This window comes from Mobula birostris, chromosome 16 (genome assembly GCF_030028105.1).
Source record: "Mobula birostris isolate sMobBir1 chromosome 16, sMobBir1.hap1, whole genome shotgun sequence".
In the NCBI taxonomy this organism is placed as follows: Eukaryota; Metazoa; Chordata; class Chondrichthyes; order Myliobatiformes; family Myliobatidae; genus Mobula; species Mobula birostris.
Genome location: NC_092385.1, coordinates 19,489,576 through 19,505,924, shown reverse-complemented (window position 1 = coordinate 19,505,924; position 16,349 = coordinate 19,489,576). Strand labels below are relative to the sequence as shown.

General features: G+C 38.7%; 1 protein-coding gene across 3 annotated transcripts in view; it reads left to right on the top strand.

The window, feature by feature from the left end:
• Window positions 1-16,349, top strand: part of ptpdc1a (protein tyrosine phosphatase domain containing 1a) — a 130,223-nt gene that overhangs the window by 66,167 nt on the left and 47,707 nt on the right. For all 3 annotated transcript variants that reach the window (XM_072280101.1, XM_072280099.1, XM_072280100.1), the window contains exons 2-3: window positions 7,066-7,155; window positions 15,476-15,647. In XM_072280101.1, the coding sequence (XP_072136202.1) occupies window positions 7,074-7,155; window positions 15,476-15,647 (254 nt within the window). In that variant the 5' untranslated portion in view covers window positions 7,066-7,073. The remainder of the gene's footprint in view (window positions 1-7,065; window positions 7,156-15,475; window positions 15,648-16,349) is intronic.

Here is a 16,349-nt window from a genome sequence, read left to right as displayed (position 1 = left end):
ATTCATTCAGGTAAGCCACTTCTGGCAAAGATAGCTTCACAGCAGAAAATGTCTTTTCTGAAGTGGTTGACTTCATTGATATGACCTCCAGCCATTTCAAATGAGCATCCATAGCAATCAGAAACAGGGTGTCCATGAATGGCCAAGCAAAGTCAGTATGTAATCTTCGCCACAGTGATGTCGGCCACTCCCATAATAGTGCCCTTGGGGGTGCATTTTGAACTCTTTAAACACCCCGAATAGTTTTTGGCCAAGTTTTCAGTCTGTTTATCTATTCCCAACCACCACACATAGCTCCAGGAGGTGTATCCGTTTGGGTTACCTGGAGAAATAAGTAGTAACAGAACATTGCATTCACAGCGGCCATAGGATTGACTTCAACAGCATAAAATTACTGTGCCACGCCAATGGGCTTTGGGATAGCCTGGTGAAGGAAGCCATTGAAATAAAACTAGAGGAAAGGAATTTTAACAAAGATGAAGGTCTCGCCCTAAGTATGAACTGGAATTCGGTTATAAACAAGGTGTGATATTAGAAACCTGATTGGATGAGGACTAACCAATCAGAGGATGGATGATGGGGTTTTATATACCACTAGACTAGACATGCTTAAACATCCCTGATGCCCCGATGAAGATGGCAGAGTTTGTCATCGAAACGTCAGTTAAAATCGATACCTTTACCCAGCTGGAAGCCCAAAGAGAGTTTATTAGTTCTGAAAGGATGTTTTTTCTTGGGGCCAAATCTGGAATTAGAGGCAGAGTTTCAGAGTAAGAGATCACCACTGGACAGATGTAAGAAAGGCCTCCTTTTAAGGGCAATAAACCTCTGAAATTTCCTGCACTTGTGGAACATAATCATTCATTGAATTAAGGCAGAGATAGATTTTTTTTTGCCAAGGAATATTGGAAATAGGTAGAAAAGAGGAACTGTGGTAAAACTCAGATCAATCAAGATTCCCCTGAATGGTGGAGCAGGCATGAAGAACCAGACATCTTTCTGCTCTGTTCATGTTGCAAGATAGCCCTGAGTTGTTGGTTGCTTTTCTTCCTTGCTAAAACTTTGATCTCTGTCTTTGGCTTTCTTTGCTTTCAGTAAAGTATTAAGCTGCACCAGGTTCCCGTGTTTCATTTTTGAAACTTCAGAGCATTATGGATCTCACAATGAGTTCAACAATTTCAAATTATTATTATTGCCTCCATTTTTAGTTTTAGAAAATAACTATTATAATGATTTTGCAATTCCCATTTAAAACTTCTCTTAACACATTTTGTTCCTTCATTTTTGCAATAATATTAACTTCTGTTTTTCATCATTCTTTTTGCCTTTAGTATTTCTTTCTTTCCTACTATCTTGGAATTATTTTTATGTTTTCTTCCCTCTCCCCTTTTGCCACCATTTCTTTTTTTTCTTTCACTTTTCCATTTCAGTAGATCATCAACAAAATATGACCATATTTATCTTTCCACAAATGCTGCCTGATTAGCATAGCATTTGCAGTATTTTCTGTTTTAATTGTACATTTTCAGATTCATAGTATGTTGTTCATGATTACTGCAATTGGGATATGGACTGGATGCGATATTATAGTGCATGGGAAGTTGAATGAGAAGGATTAGACCAGGCACGGTGACAAAGTGACATAACTAGTAGAGCGACTGCCTCATGATGCCCGGGTCCCAGGTGCGATTTTGACCTCAGGTGTCTGTGGAATTTGGATTTTTATCCTGTGGCCATGTGGGTTTTCCCAGGTAATCCGGTGTCCTCCCATATGCCAAAGATGTTTGGGCTGGTAGATTAATTGACTGCTGTGAGTTGTCCCTGTTGTGTAGGTGAGTGGTAGAATTGGGAGGAGTTGTTGAGAATGTGAGGAGATTGAAAATTTATGTAGGATTGTTGAAAATGGATGGTTGTTGATTGGCCCATACTCAGTGGGTGAAACGCCTGTTTCCATGGTGTTTGTTGCTATGACTCTAATAAACCAATCCATTCACTGGAAACTGTCAGGTCTTGCTTAATCATTTAGTAAATTTGAACACCTGTATTCATTTGCCTGAAGTACTGAAAATCAAGAGATATGGATAAGTGCAATTCAGGTAAATACCTGGTTGATCTTCTTGCATTGTAGAAAACACATATGTCAGAAGAAAAACAGTGTTCCAGTGTCACCCAGTGACCAGAACTTGAAACTGCATACAAACACTACACAGTCTTTTTACTTCTACTCAACCAACCTAAGAAAGAGCATATTATGGCAATATGGGTGGCATCTCTAACTGCTGAAATTCTAATTCTATATTCACTAATTCTTATCAGTGAGTCACTTCCAGAACAATGACCAATTGCAATCTTCTTTAATTAGATTTTTCTTTGTAAGAATGGAGTGGCATAATTCCAATGCAATGTGACTGATAAATAATTTAAAGTCAAAAGTATATCGAATTTTTTAATAGTCCCAATCTTACTAGAGCTATTACCAACCAAACCATAGCAGGCATCGGTAACAGGAAAGGGAAGTATTATCAGGAGATTTCCAGTCCAGATGAAGGGTCTTAACCTGAAATATTGACCGTTCATTTGCCGTTATAGATGCTTCCTCACCAACTGAGTTCATCCGGCATATTGTGTGTTGCTTCAGATTCCATTATCCTTTGTCTTTTTTTGTCTTCCTTTTACATGCAAACAGACTCTTCTAAATCTGTAAGTGAAGGTAAGTATGCAGTATGTTGTCTAAGAGACATTTTCTGAATACAATTAAGGAAGCTGGGACTGCAGGTTGACACATAATATGTGAATGTTGGCTCATGACCATTGTACACTATTTTCAACGAATGAATGAGCAACAGCATAGTTCATAAACAATTGGTGACTGGCATTCATATTTCAAGTGTTTTTTACATTGGTAAGGGCTGATTATCTGCTTCCATGTGTCTCTGTAATCAGTAAAAGGTAGCTTACTGTTCACAATTTGACGTGAAGCTGCAGTATGAGACTGGTCAACCAGTAATGATTAGTTTCACATCATGGCCAAATCTACTTTCTAAGCTTGTTGAAGTGGTGGTCTTTGTGATGTTTCTATGGAATGTCTCATGGGGTCATGCTACTTGCAAGCACTGTACATGGCACCACTTCCACTTTGCTGGCCTTTTGTAGAGATTGGGAAATAGTGGGCATTTAATTACATTTATAGATTTATGTCTGCAGTATCAGTTTCCTTTATTTATTTTATTTGCTAGTTACTTTCAAGCATCTTTTTCACTTCAGCCATGATAAAATCTTACCAGGGACTTATTTATCTTTTGATTTTTTTTTTCTTTTTCAAACTTTTTATTAGTTTCATAAAAATATAAACATAACATGGTAGTACAAAGTTATTGGGAATACATTGTTATAATTAACAAGTGATTATAAAGCCAGATAACACTTAAATGATAAAACTCCCAATTATATAAGATACAAATGAATAATATAAAACAAAGAAAAATATCTAAAAAAAATCATGAAAAAGGGAAAAAAAAATAACCTCCCCCAAAAAAAACCAGTCTAAACAGAATTAATCAACTAAACTAAAAAAAAAGAAGACCTGGACTGTTTTTAAACATCGTAAAAAAAAAAAAGAGAGAGAAAAGAAGACCTTAGTGTCGACGACTCCGTTCCTCTCAACCAACATTACAGAGAAGTAAAATAAGTTTGGAAGTAGTCAAATTACATCATATGAAAATGCTGAATAAATGGCCTCCAAGTCTTTTCGAATTTAATGGAAGGGTCATAAACAACACTTCTAATTTTTTCCAAATTTAAACACAACATAGTTTGTGAAAACCAATGAAATATGGTAGGAGGATTAATCTCTTTCCAATTCAGCAAAATGGATCTTCTAGCCATTGGAGTAAGAAATGCAATCATCCGACGAGCTGAAGAGGTTAAATGATTTGATTCTATCATTGGTAACCCAAAAATAGCAGTAATTGGATGAGGTTGTAAGTCTAGATTTTTTTTTCTAAAGGTTTTAAGGGGTAAGTTCCTTCAGATCTCTGCTATTCTCTAAGTTCCTTCAGATCTCTGCAGTTCTTTAAGGTTAATTGAATGGCTTTCAGATGCTCCCCTGCTAGTTTGCTGCCTTCATGTGGAAGTTTTGAATAACTGTTTCAATGGCAAATCTTTTAGAGTTAAACCCTATGAGTACATTGTCATTCTACTATGATTTGCATTACTTTAGAACACTTAGGAAAGATACAGCAATAATGAAATTAGTCAACGTAAATCTAGGTAATGTGATAGTAATTTTTACCATTAACTCTCTGATAAGCTGAAGTTTTTATTGACCCCCAAAATCTGTTTTAGTATCAGACCTTTCATGTGCAGATGTATCGCAGTTGGAATGACTTTTGTCAAAAAGAATAATTGGAGGAGGGAATCACTGGATTTGGCTAAAGCTCCATTCCTGGTTACTTTAAACGCAAACAACAGGAATTCTGCAGATGCTGGAAATTCAGGCAACACACATAAAAGTTGCTGGTTAACGCAGCAGGCCAGGCAGCATCTCTAGGAAGAGGTGCAGTCGACGTTTCAGGCCGAGACCCTTCGTCAGGACTAACTGAAGGAAGAGTGAGTAAGGGATTTGAAAGTTGGAGGGGGAGTGGGAGATCCAAAATGATAGGAGAAGACAGGAGGGGGAGGGATGGAGCCAAGAGCTGGACAGGTGATAGGCAAAAGGGATACGAGAGGATCATGGGACAGGAGGTCCGGGAAGAAAGACAAGGTGGGGGGGACCCAGAGGATGGGCAAGAGGTATATTCAGAGCGACAGAGGGAGAAAAAGGAGAGTGAGAGAAAGAATGCGTGCATAAAAATAAGTAACAGATGGGGTACGAGGGGGAAGTGGGGCATTAGCGGAAGTTAGAGAAGTCGATGTTCATGCCATCAGGTTGGAGGCTACCCAGACGGAATATAAGGTGTTGTTCCTCCAACCTGAGTGTGACTTCATCTTTACAGTAGAGGAGGCCGTGGATAGACATGTCAGAATGGGAATGGGATGTGGAATTAAAATGTGTGGCCACTGGGAGATCCTGCTTTCTCTGGCGGACAGAGCGTAGATGTTCAGCAAAGCGGTCTCCCAGTCTGCGTCGGGTCTCGCCAATATATAAAAGGCCACATCGGGAGCACCGGACGCAGTATATCACCCCAGCCGACTCACAGGTGAAGTGTTGCCTCACCTGGAAGGACTGTTTGAGAAAGAATGTTGTGAATGGCAAGTGTGGAGTGTTGCAAGAGGGGTGGGGGACAGGTGGCAGAGAAGGAATGCCAGGGCGGAGGTGGCGTGCGTACAGACACAACCAGCATTTAGACACCAGGCAAGGTCATTTGATTCCAAACAACTGATTTAGAGATCCTTACAAAATGTCTTCCTTGTGGTTCCAGCTCCCTTCCCCCTTCCCTCTCTCAGTCCACAACAGAGACCCATATCAGAATCAGATTTTTCATCACTCACATATGTCATGAAATTTGTTTTTTTGTGGCAGTGCAATATTTATTTATTTATTTATTTATATGCCTAAGACTTTTGCACAGTATGGTATAATTTCATTCCCTTTAGTGGAAGTATCTAAGCAGAAAGTATGTAGGGAGAGGGAAAAATAGATATAAGGTCTTCTGTGCATATAAGTTCTGATGTGGTTCTAATGTATGTGAATGGTAAGTCAATCAAAGAAAACAAATGTCTAATCTGGTATACAATCTGGGTATAAAAATGCTGCTTCTCCTGTTATATTGATTTAATATGACTTAAAGGTGCTTTATAGAGGAATAAAAAAATAAACATGAATTAGATGAGTTGGGGTCAGAGTGTCATCAAGCTGCATTAATTCTTTTTCTAAACTTGATTGATAGGATTATACAGTAAATTTAAAGAGTGAAGTTGAAGTGTCTATAATCCAGTGGCAAAGAAAAAGGGCACATTTGCTAGAAATCTAAAATGAAAACAGAATGCTGAAAACACTTCAGTGATAGATCTGTGGGGGAGAGAGATATTGTTAATGCTTCAGGGTTAGTGTACTGTTAATGTCTTTTCAATAGTGGATAAGAACTCTGAAAATCTAGCTAATGGTTACTGCATTTGATTGGTCGAGAATGAGACTTTGTAGCTACGTTGTGGACAGGATATTCCATATATAGAAAAATAATATTAAATTTTATTAAAAACAGTAATTTGCAGAAATTGGCATGCGTTTTTGTTTCTAGATTTTAAAAAAGTTTAAACCACATCAGCACTCAATATTTTTCAAAAACATTCCAAACTTGCTGGGTGGCACTTGGCAACAATGTTTGGGAAGTGGGGTTGGATTCTGTTTTGCTCCCTCTCACACAATGCTGGGGTTACGTGGTCTCTATACGTGACCAGTTATAGCATGTGGAAGAATCTCCACCAGTAAGTGGACTGCTTTAACTGGCTGGGCAGGCTGAAATCTTGACACTTGCCTTTTTTTTTAACCCTGCTCTGAAGGTCACTGACCCCTAACTTGGCCCCTGCACACCAATCCTTCTGCATGCTGGCCTATTGTGATGCCATTGCTCTTTTTACCATCTCTTTCTGCACTCCAGAACACTAAGATCTAGTGTGTAAGCGATAGTGTTATTTTGTTTGAGAATGGTTGAGGCAGTATTGATAATGAGGCAAAACTAAAATCTGTTATTGTGGAATTTTCATATTCTATAACATTGCAGTTAAGATAAGTTCTTAGTTATATGATTGCTTGTGCAAAGTGCTTCTTGAGTAAAAAGACATAGAATCATGCATATAAATCAGCCCTCTGGCCCATCATGCCCATGCATCTTTTTCCTGTGCTGAGATCCTGGAAAATAAGCATCCTCCCCAATGTAAAAGTTCAGGTCAAATAGCCCCATCTTGTAGTTCTTAGGGATGGACAGCAATTAAACCTTTACTTTTATCTTGTTTGATTTCATTTACAAATGTAGATAAATGAATTTAGAGAAAAAAAATTGACAATGAATAAAAATATGATACCAAGCAGATATAGTAAATTATAGATATTGTGTATTCCAACAGATGCTGCCATGGCTACAAGGATTTCTTTGCATCCAGAGGCATCTTACTCTTCATTGGAACATAGGAGGTATATTGTAACTTCAGATAAAGGTAAATTTAAATTAAACTGGTTTTTATTATTTATTTATTGAGATTCAGTGTGAAATAGGCCTTTCTGGCTCTTTGAGCCTCGCTGCCCAGCAAGGATAAGAAGGATGCTTATGTGAGAATGCTGTTCTTGGACTATAGTTCATCATTCAAAACCACAGTTCCATCCAGGCTCAATGAGAAGCTCAAAGACCTCGGCCTTGACCCTGCCTTGTGCAGCTGGATCCTGGACTTCCTGTCAGATTGCCAGCAGTTGTAAGAGTGAGCTCCCTCACCTCCAACCTTCTGACTCTCAATACAGGAGCCTCTCAAGGCTGCGTACTAAGTCCCCTCCTTTACTCCCTGTATACCCATGACTGTATCACCACCCGCAGCTCCAATTTGCTAATTAAAATTACCAACGATAGTACATTGATTGGCCTTATCTCAAACAATAACGAGGTGGCCTACAGGGAAGAAGTCATCTCTCTGGCACAGTGGTGTCAAGAAAACAACCTCTCCCTCAATTTCGCAAAAATAATGGAGCTGGTTGTGGATTACAGGAGGAAAGGAGATGCGCTAACCCTTATTGACATCAATGGATCTAGGGTTGAGAAGGTAAACAGCTTCAAGTTCCTTGGCATCTACATCATCAAGGACCTCGTGTAGTCTGTACACACCAACTGTGTGGTGAAAAAGGCACAACTGCACCCCTTTCACCTCAGCCGGTTGAGGAAGTTTGGTATGGGCCCACAAATCCTAAGAACTTTCTAGAGGGGCACAATTGAGAGCATCTTGACTGGCTGCATCACTGCCTGGTATGGGAACTGTACCTCCCTTAATCACAGGATTCTGCAGAGAGTGGTGCAGACAGCCCAGCGCATCTGTAGTTGTGAACTTCTCATGATTCAGGACATTTACAAGGACAGGTGTGTAAAAAGGGTCCGTAGGATCATTGGGGACCCGAATCACCCCAACCACAATCTATTCCATCTGCTACCATCCGGGAAGCAGTAACGCAGCATAAAAGCCAACACCAACAGGCTCCAGAACAACTTCTTCCACCAGGCCATCAGACTGATGAACTCGTGCTGATTTGAGTGTACTCTATAGTACATTGACTGCTCTATTATTATAAATTATTATAAAGTACTATGATTGCACATGGCACATTTAGATAGAGATGTAACATAAAGAGTTTTACTCCTCATGTATGTGAAGGATGTAAGAAATAAAGTCAATTCAGTTTAAAACTCCCAATTTAACCCTAGCCTAACCATGGGACAAAATACAATGACCAATTAACCTGTCCTTGGACTGTGGGAGGAAACTGGAATGCCCAAAGGAAGCTCACGTGGTCACGGGGAGAGTGTACAAACTCCTAACAGACAGTGGCGGGAATTGAACCCAGGTCGCTGGTACTATTAGACATTGTGATAATCACTATGCTGTTGGAGATTTTTGGATACTCTAATACAAGACAAGCACAACATTTGTTACATTGAAATTTTTTCATTGCATGTTGTAGACTGCATGAGAAAAAATTCTGATGAAAATAAATTGATTTAAAATGTCCTTCATAACCTAATTTAATGAGAGGATCTGACATCCACAGTGGGCTAGATTGTGCTTTAGGTCAGATTATACTATGAGTTTGCATCTGTGTGTATAATGACTGAGGAAGTATTTTGAAGGGAGTATTTATTAAAGTATCAACTATATATTGTTGTATCACAGCAGTTAAGAATATTCAGTGTTTGTTCAGCAGGTCGGGCAGCATCCATGGAAATGATCAGTTAATGTTTCGGGCTGGAACCCTTCGTCAGGACTCCGTCAACAGCCCTGACGAAGGGTTCCGGCCCGAAACGTTGACTGATCGTTTCCATGGATGCTGCCCGACCTGCTGAGTTCCTTCAGCGTGTTGTGAGTGTTGCTTTGACCCCAGCATCTGCAGAGTATTTTGTATTCGATGTTTGTTGTACTGTCCCCATGCCCCCATAGAAATTAAAAGATACATTTATAATTCGTAAAAAAAATGATGCACAAAATATTTTTGCAAAATTTCACTTTTATGACTTAAATTGTTTTTTGTTAAAAATCATGTTTGAGATAATTCATCCATTCTCACATTGTAATGCTTTTAACTAATCTGAAATAAAGCAGCTTAAATTTTAACAGAAACAATGATATTGTAACAGCTAACACTGAAATGAATTGAACTGTTTACTGTTAAAATGCAAGTTATTGTTCCAACAGATTTTACTTCTGCTCATCAGAAAATTTAAATGTCCTTTTTAAATCACATTGTACCATAAGCTTCTAAGTGAACTCGAAAGTAAACCTTGCAACAGTTGGTTAATACTATCAAGATTATCAGTAGTAATCTCGTGATAACTATACAGCAATATGCGTAGGTGTGCTTTTGACGGGGGACAAAATGCCTCCATGGTTCACTAAGAGTGTGGATGCTCCATATTTTGCGGATTAAGAATGGGGACTTGAGGTTATGTTGAAGAGCTGAGTTTTGCAAAGACATGGGGGAAGTTCTTGACAATGAGGTAAGAGTAACTACCACCAGGTATGGAGCCAATAGAGAGGAAAAGGCATTGAGGCCTAAATCATTAGTCAAGGGGTGTTATAATATTGGCAAGGATACAGATACTAAATGAGGCTACAGACACAAACTGCTGGGGGAGCTCAGCAAGTCAGGCAGCATCTATGGAGAAGCTCCAGCCACTTCCAGACTGCAGACCCTGCCACCTGCAGCTCCAATTCTGGTGGCTGCAGTCACTTCCAGGCTGCAGATTCTTTTGTTTCCATCTCCGACTCTAGCTCCCAGCCTTAGCCACTACCACCTCCGGACTGAGACCTTTCTCACTGCCACTGGCTCCTCCATATGGTGCCCTCAACAATTTCTCTTTAGGTTCCTTCCACTTTCTTCAAACTCAAGGTATGGCCATGGGCTCTCACATGGGCTCCAGCTATGTTTGGCTTTTCGTCTGCTGTATGGAACAGTCCATGTTCTAATTCTACACTGGTAATGCCCCTCAACTCTTTCTGTGCATTGGTGCTGCTTCCTTTTTGCACATTGAGCTCATCAGTTTCATAAGTTTTGCTTCCAACTTCCATACTGTATTCAAATTTTCTTGGTCCATCTCTGACACCTCTCCCCTTTCTCAATATCTCTGTCTTCATCTCAGAAGACAGACAATCTACTAATATCTTTTATAAACCCACTGACTTTCACAGCTATCTTGATTATACATCTTTCCACCCTGTCACTTACAAATCTGCTATTCTCTTTTCTCATTTCCTTCATCTCTGCTGCATCTGTTCTCAGAAAGCGATGTCCTCCTTCAGAGAATGGGAAATTCCCTACCGCAGTCATCGATATTGCCTTCACCCTCATCTCCTCCATTGCCTGCACATCCAGCTTCATCCCATTTTTCCACTGCCATAATATTGGATAGGGTTCCTTTATCTTTACATTCCACTTCACGAGCCGCCATATCCAGCTCATCATTCTCTGTAACATCTTCAACAGGATCCTACTGCTAAGCACATCTTTCCCTCCCTCCCACTCTCCACTTTCTGTGTGATCACTCATCTCTCCCCACTTACCTACTTCCTGGCACTTATCCCTGCAAGTGGGACAAGTGCAACACCTACTCCTACACCACCTCTCTCATCACTGTTTGGACCCCAAACAGTTCTGCCAGGTGAGGTGGCACTTCAACTGTGATTCTGTCAGGGTCATCTATTTATCTGGTGCTCCCAGTGCAGCCTCCTTTACATCGGTGACACCCAATGTAGATTGGGGGACTGCTTTATTGAGCACCTTCGCTCCATCAGCCACAAAAGATGGGATTTCCTGGTAGCCACCCACCCATTTCAGTTCGACTTCCCATTCCGACACATCAGTTCATGGCCTCCTTTGCTACCACAATGAGAGCATACTCAGTGCTTCCAACCTGATGGCATGAACATCAATTTCTCTGTCTCCCAGTAAATTTCCCCACCCCTTCCCTTTCTCTCCTTTCCATTCCCCATTCTGGCTGTCCTCTTACCCTTTCTCCGCTCCTAATCACCTCTGTCTGGTACCCCTCCTCCTACCCTTTCACCCATGGTTAACCATTCTCCTCTATCAGATTATTTCCTCTTTCACCTAACCCCTCCCAGCTTCTCAATTCATCTCCCTCCCCCATGCACCGATCTTCCCCTTCACCTGGCTACACCTTTCACCTGCCAGTTTGTACTTCTTCCCTTCCCCCTCAATCACCTTATTTCTGCTTCTGCCCCCTTCCTTTCCAGTCCTGACGAAGGGTCTCAGCCCAAAATGTTGATTGTATATTCCTCTCCCTAGATGCTGCCTGACTAGCTGAATTCCTCCTGCATTTTGTGTGTTGGGAAACACTACTGTCCCCTTAGAGACTTTCTTGTTAAGCTAATCTAAAACTAGTAACTGTGCTATATGCACGTTCTTTTTTGTTTCAAATACAGTGGATTCTGGTTAATTGGGACATGTTCTGACCAGTTCATTTTGCCCCAGTTAACAGAAGTTTCATGGAAATAGTTTAAAACGTATAAAAAGAGAAACTAACATTTAACAGCGTAGTAAATTATGTATTTAAATTCAGAAAAAAAATAACACTAACAATACTACTACAGTACTATAAAACTGTAGTTCCTAATAGTTATCAATGGAGAAATTCAACTGCAGTGTACGCAGCCGTGTGTTTTTGATTCAGTGCAGACACCTAGTGCAGATAATGGACTGGTCATATGCAATGCTCTTGACGATTTCATCAGCCAAATCTTAATTTTCATTGTAATGTTCAAGATGATTGGGGAAACATAGAACATAGAATAGTACAGCACAGTACAGGCCCTTCGGCCACAATGTTGTGCCAACCCTCAAACACTGCCTCCTATATAACGCCCCACCTTAAATTCCTCCATATACCTGTCTAGTAGTCTCTTAAACTTCACTAGTGTATCTGCCTCTACCACTGACTCAGGCAGTGCATTCCATGCACCGACCACACTCTGAGTGAAAAACCTTCCTCTAATATCCCCCTTGAACTCCCCCCCCCCCCCCCCACCTTAAAGCCATGTCCTCTTGTATTGAGCAGTGGTGCCCTGGGGAAGAGGCGCTGGCTATCCACTCTATCTATTCCTCGTATTATTAATATCTTCAAATTATTCATAGTTCCTAATGTTGAAGTAATGAAATCGTTTCATTTTCACTTCCTGCTGTTTCTGGCATCTCCAAGTCTGAATGCTTGAAACCGCAGGAGCAAAGGAGTTCTGAACTGTCTTACTATTTATTTCTTGTCAACTATCGGTGACAAAAATCATAGAGTTTTGAACACAAAAACACGTTACTGATATTATTTAAAACTGTTCGCTGTGAGCATGACGTAGTGTTTAGCGGCTACACATGTATATGCGACTGATGTTAGTTAGAAACTTTGGCAACAGTCTCCTGCCCCAATTAAGCTGCCTAGTTTCCCAAATAAACTGGACTCAAGCTGGGGTCTGATCAGCCCCGGCTGGGTCACCTGGAGGAGGTTGTATGATGTTGAAAGACCCGAAACACCCGATGATTCCAGGAACATCACTGAAGATGTGTCCAGAAGCATCAATAGATGTATGTACACAGCTGTTAGAAACTTTGGCAACAGTCTCCTGCCCCAATTAAGCTGCCTAGTGTCCCAAATAAACAAAGGGAATCGCTGCTATTTTTTTCAATTCGTTTTTGTTCTTTAAGAGTTGTCCCAAATAAGCAGCAGCCTTGATTAACCGATGGCCCAATTAACCAGGATGTACTGTATTAATTAAAGCTTTCCCTAAAAGATGTAGTAATGTCTGTCTCAGTAACTGCCTGTACCAGTTTCCATGCTTGAACAATTATGGGTATAAAGGAAGTACATTGTAAAGTCCCTGAAACTAGGATTCTGAACATGAAATAGAAAGCCCTGAAAAGTTAATCATGTATTTTTAATGTATTGTACTTAAAGCAAGTTTTAAAAAATTGGCTCAATCAGTGTAGAAGCTACACGCTATACCATAAAGCTACTTTTTCCAATAGCCTGCTAATGAAGTGACAGCACACTGGCAATAGCAGGCTGAAATATCATATTCATTATATCTTAGGAGAAAAATTGAGTTTGCCCTATTGGCATGTAGTCATTCCAATTTTTAAATAAGTTGGTTTTAAAGTTGCACAATAAATTTTACTTTTGTGGTCTTATTCAGATATTCTGGGCAGTTGAAGGCTCCAAGTTTTTGCCGCCTTGGGTAAGCACTGAAGTAGTTTTCCAGTGCTTTTTAGTAGCTTCTATCTCATTGCACTTTGTATTCAACAGTTATGTACACAAAATCTATAATTGTTGTTGACAAGCTACTTGGAGGAGATTTATGTTACAAAAATCAATGCTAGAGGTTTCTACATTGCCAGAACAAGACAACAATGTAATGGTTCAACACTAATACATTTATGATATTTTCATATAACCAATCCAGAGTGCATTTAAACATTCTGGACAAATATGATTGTTTTAACATCTACGTGCATCAGTAAGGTTTACTTTCAAATTTAATGAAAGGAAATGAAGCACAGGACTGCCTCAAATTTTGATATTTAGTCCAGTAACAATAAAAGAATGTTATCTGGATGTTGATATGATTTTTTTTTTGATAGAGGATTCAAAATGGTGAAAAATTATTCTCAAGCTGGATGTTTATTGCAATAGATTTTCCTCTTATTATTCATATAATTCAAGCAGCATGCATCATTTAGATTAATGTAATTTCAGCACTGCCGGTATAAATAGAAAGTAATTTTAGAAAGGTTTATTTAATTGAAACAATGTATGAATTTTGTTGGCTGTTATGTCATTTGAAGAAATTAGTGTTCTGAGAGAAAACTGCCTGTAACTTGACTATATTCAAATTACACACAAAATCTGGGAATAATGGATTTACCTCATTTGCATGCTGTATTGGTAAGCAGAAATATAAAGCTTCTGAATGTGCTATAAAACCATTTCAAAATTTTTCTATTTGACTGTGGTATGCATTGGCTATTAGTAGAATGGTAATTGTCCCAAGCTGCAGTATTGAATAGAAGATTGCAGCCATTGGCTAACATAATTGGCTTCACAGGTTGTTACCATGGAAACTCTATTGACTCTCTAAAGGAGCTGATGTACTTGTATCATAATATCATCAGATTGTACTTCAACATTGTTGATTTCATAAGCAACTCTTGTTCACCGGCAATTTTGCTTCTTGAGTATCTGAAGCACATCACCATGCAGAGATCTTCTAGAAGGCATTCTGCAGTGGAGTATTTGAGCAGCTTCATTCAGAGCCGGAGACATTCTGCTTCTGATAACTTGGTTCGAGTTTTGTATAGACGTCGCAGCTCAGCTATAGAGATGCTTTCAGCTTCCACTCACCAGGTTATGGTTGCAGTATCTTCAGTTAGTATTGAAGAGGCCAAAAACACTCCATTGGCAAGAAAAAGTAATGATGAATAAATATAGTTTATTAACAATATAGAAATGTACATAATTTTGAAACTTCAATATTGTTCAGTTCATTTACTGGATCCATCATTGCATGTATTTTTTGAGTGATATAGAGGTTGAAACTGTTTCTTTTTAAACCAAGTTGGCATCTGTAAAATAGCCATTTGTAAATTATAGCTCAGAACTCTGACATAAGCTAAGTATTAAGGGGCATATATTAAAAAAAAATTGAGTTTTACATTTTTGGATACATGTTGTGAATTTTAGGAGGAAAAATGTGGGGAGCATAAGCTTGAAATAAAGGTCTGCTGTCTTGCACTTCAAGACCACAGGCAAGCATTGTAAATTTGAAGATTTGTATCAGTACTAATTCATTGCTGAAAGTTATCTTGTAAATATATTGATTTTTACTTGTAATTTTGATGACCATTATGTAACTATTCAGAAATCTCAATGATTTGGCATCTGGTCTACAAGGTGATATTCACCATGATCCTTGAAACTTTATGGGTTCACTGGGATTCTATTATAATACTCTGCAACAGTATTTGAAAATACATTAAAAGTGTATCCAATACTCTGGAAAATCTGCTACTCCTGTGCCACAAAATTCTTAATCATATCAGGTTATTCGAGTATTACCTTAATTCCTTCAATATTTTTGTCTCTTCAAATAATGTGCACACACCATAAATGTTTGCAATTCAATATTTTTGAAATTATATTCATTATATAAACACACTTTTAAAGGTTGTATTGTTTTTCATATTTGAAATTTGCCTAATTGTCTCTCTGCTTTATCACCTTAGGCAGTATGAGACGCCCAACAGCTAAGTATACTAAAATGGGAGAACGATTACGACATGTTATCCCTGGTCAAATGCAGTGCTCTATGGCATGTGGTGGTCGAGCATGCAAGTATGAGAATCCATCCCGATGGAGTGAAGAGGAACAAGCCCTTAAAGGCTTATACTCGTCATGGTATTATTTATTGGTTTCTTTATTTTAAAAATCACACTTCACCACATTCCTATACAAATAAAACTTATTTTAGCAGTAAATTTTAATAAATTTATTTGAAGCAGCATTTGTTTTGACAAATGTAATTTGATATTTATGGTAAAATAAATGAATTACTGTTTTGTGCAATTTAATAGACCATTAAATCTATATTTTGTGAAGTTTATGAAATTTTCCATGTTACAAAAAAGATTAATATGCAAATATTTAAAACCACATTTGGTCAGAAACATTTATTTTCAAAAGTTAGTTTCCTTTCGTTATTAAGGTGCATATTAATTGTCTTTATGTAGATCTTACAGTTTTACTATTTGCGATTTGAAGTAATTTGTAGGAATGCTCTTTATATGGATATTTAAAATTTCACCTTAGAAAGCAATCAGTGAAATAAATTGAAAGAAAAGTAAGATGGCCATGTTAGTTTTATTGCATGTTTGTTAAAATAATTTTTCATTTCAGTATTGTACCTGGTCATTGTCACGTTGTTATTCACATGAGCTTGCTGTGTGTGGTTATTGCTGTTTCTTATAGTGGCAATGATTCAAAAAGTACTTTCCTTAACTAAAACCTGTGGGGTTTCTCAAGGTCAGCTAAGGCTCTACATAACCATTTGGTCTCTGTTCCATATTGGATTCAACTACACATATACTTCCATGGTGTTGA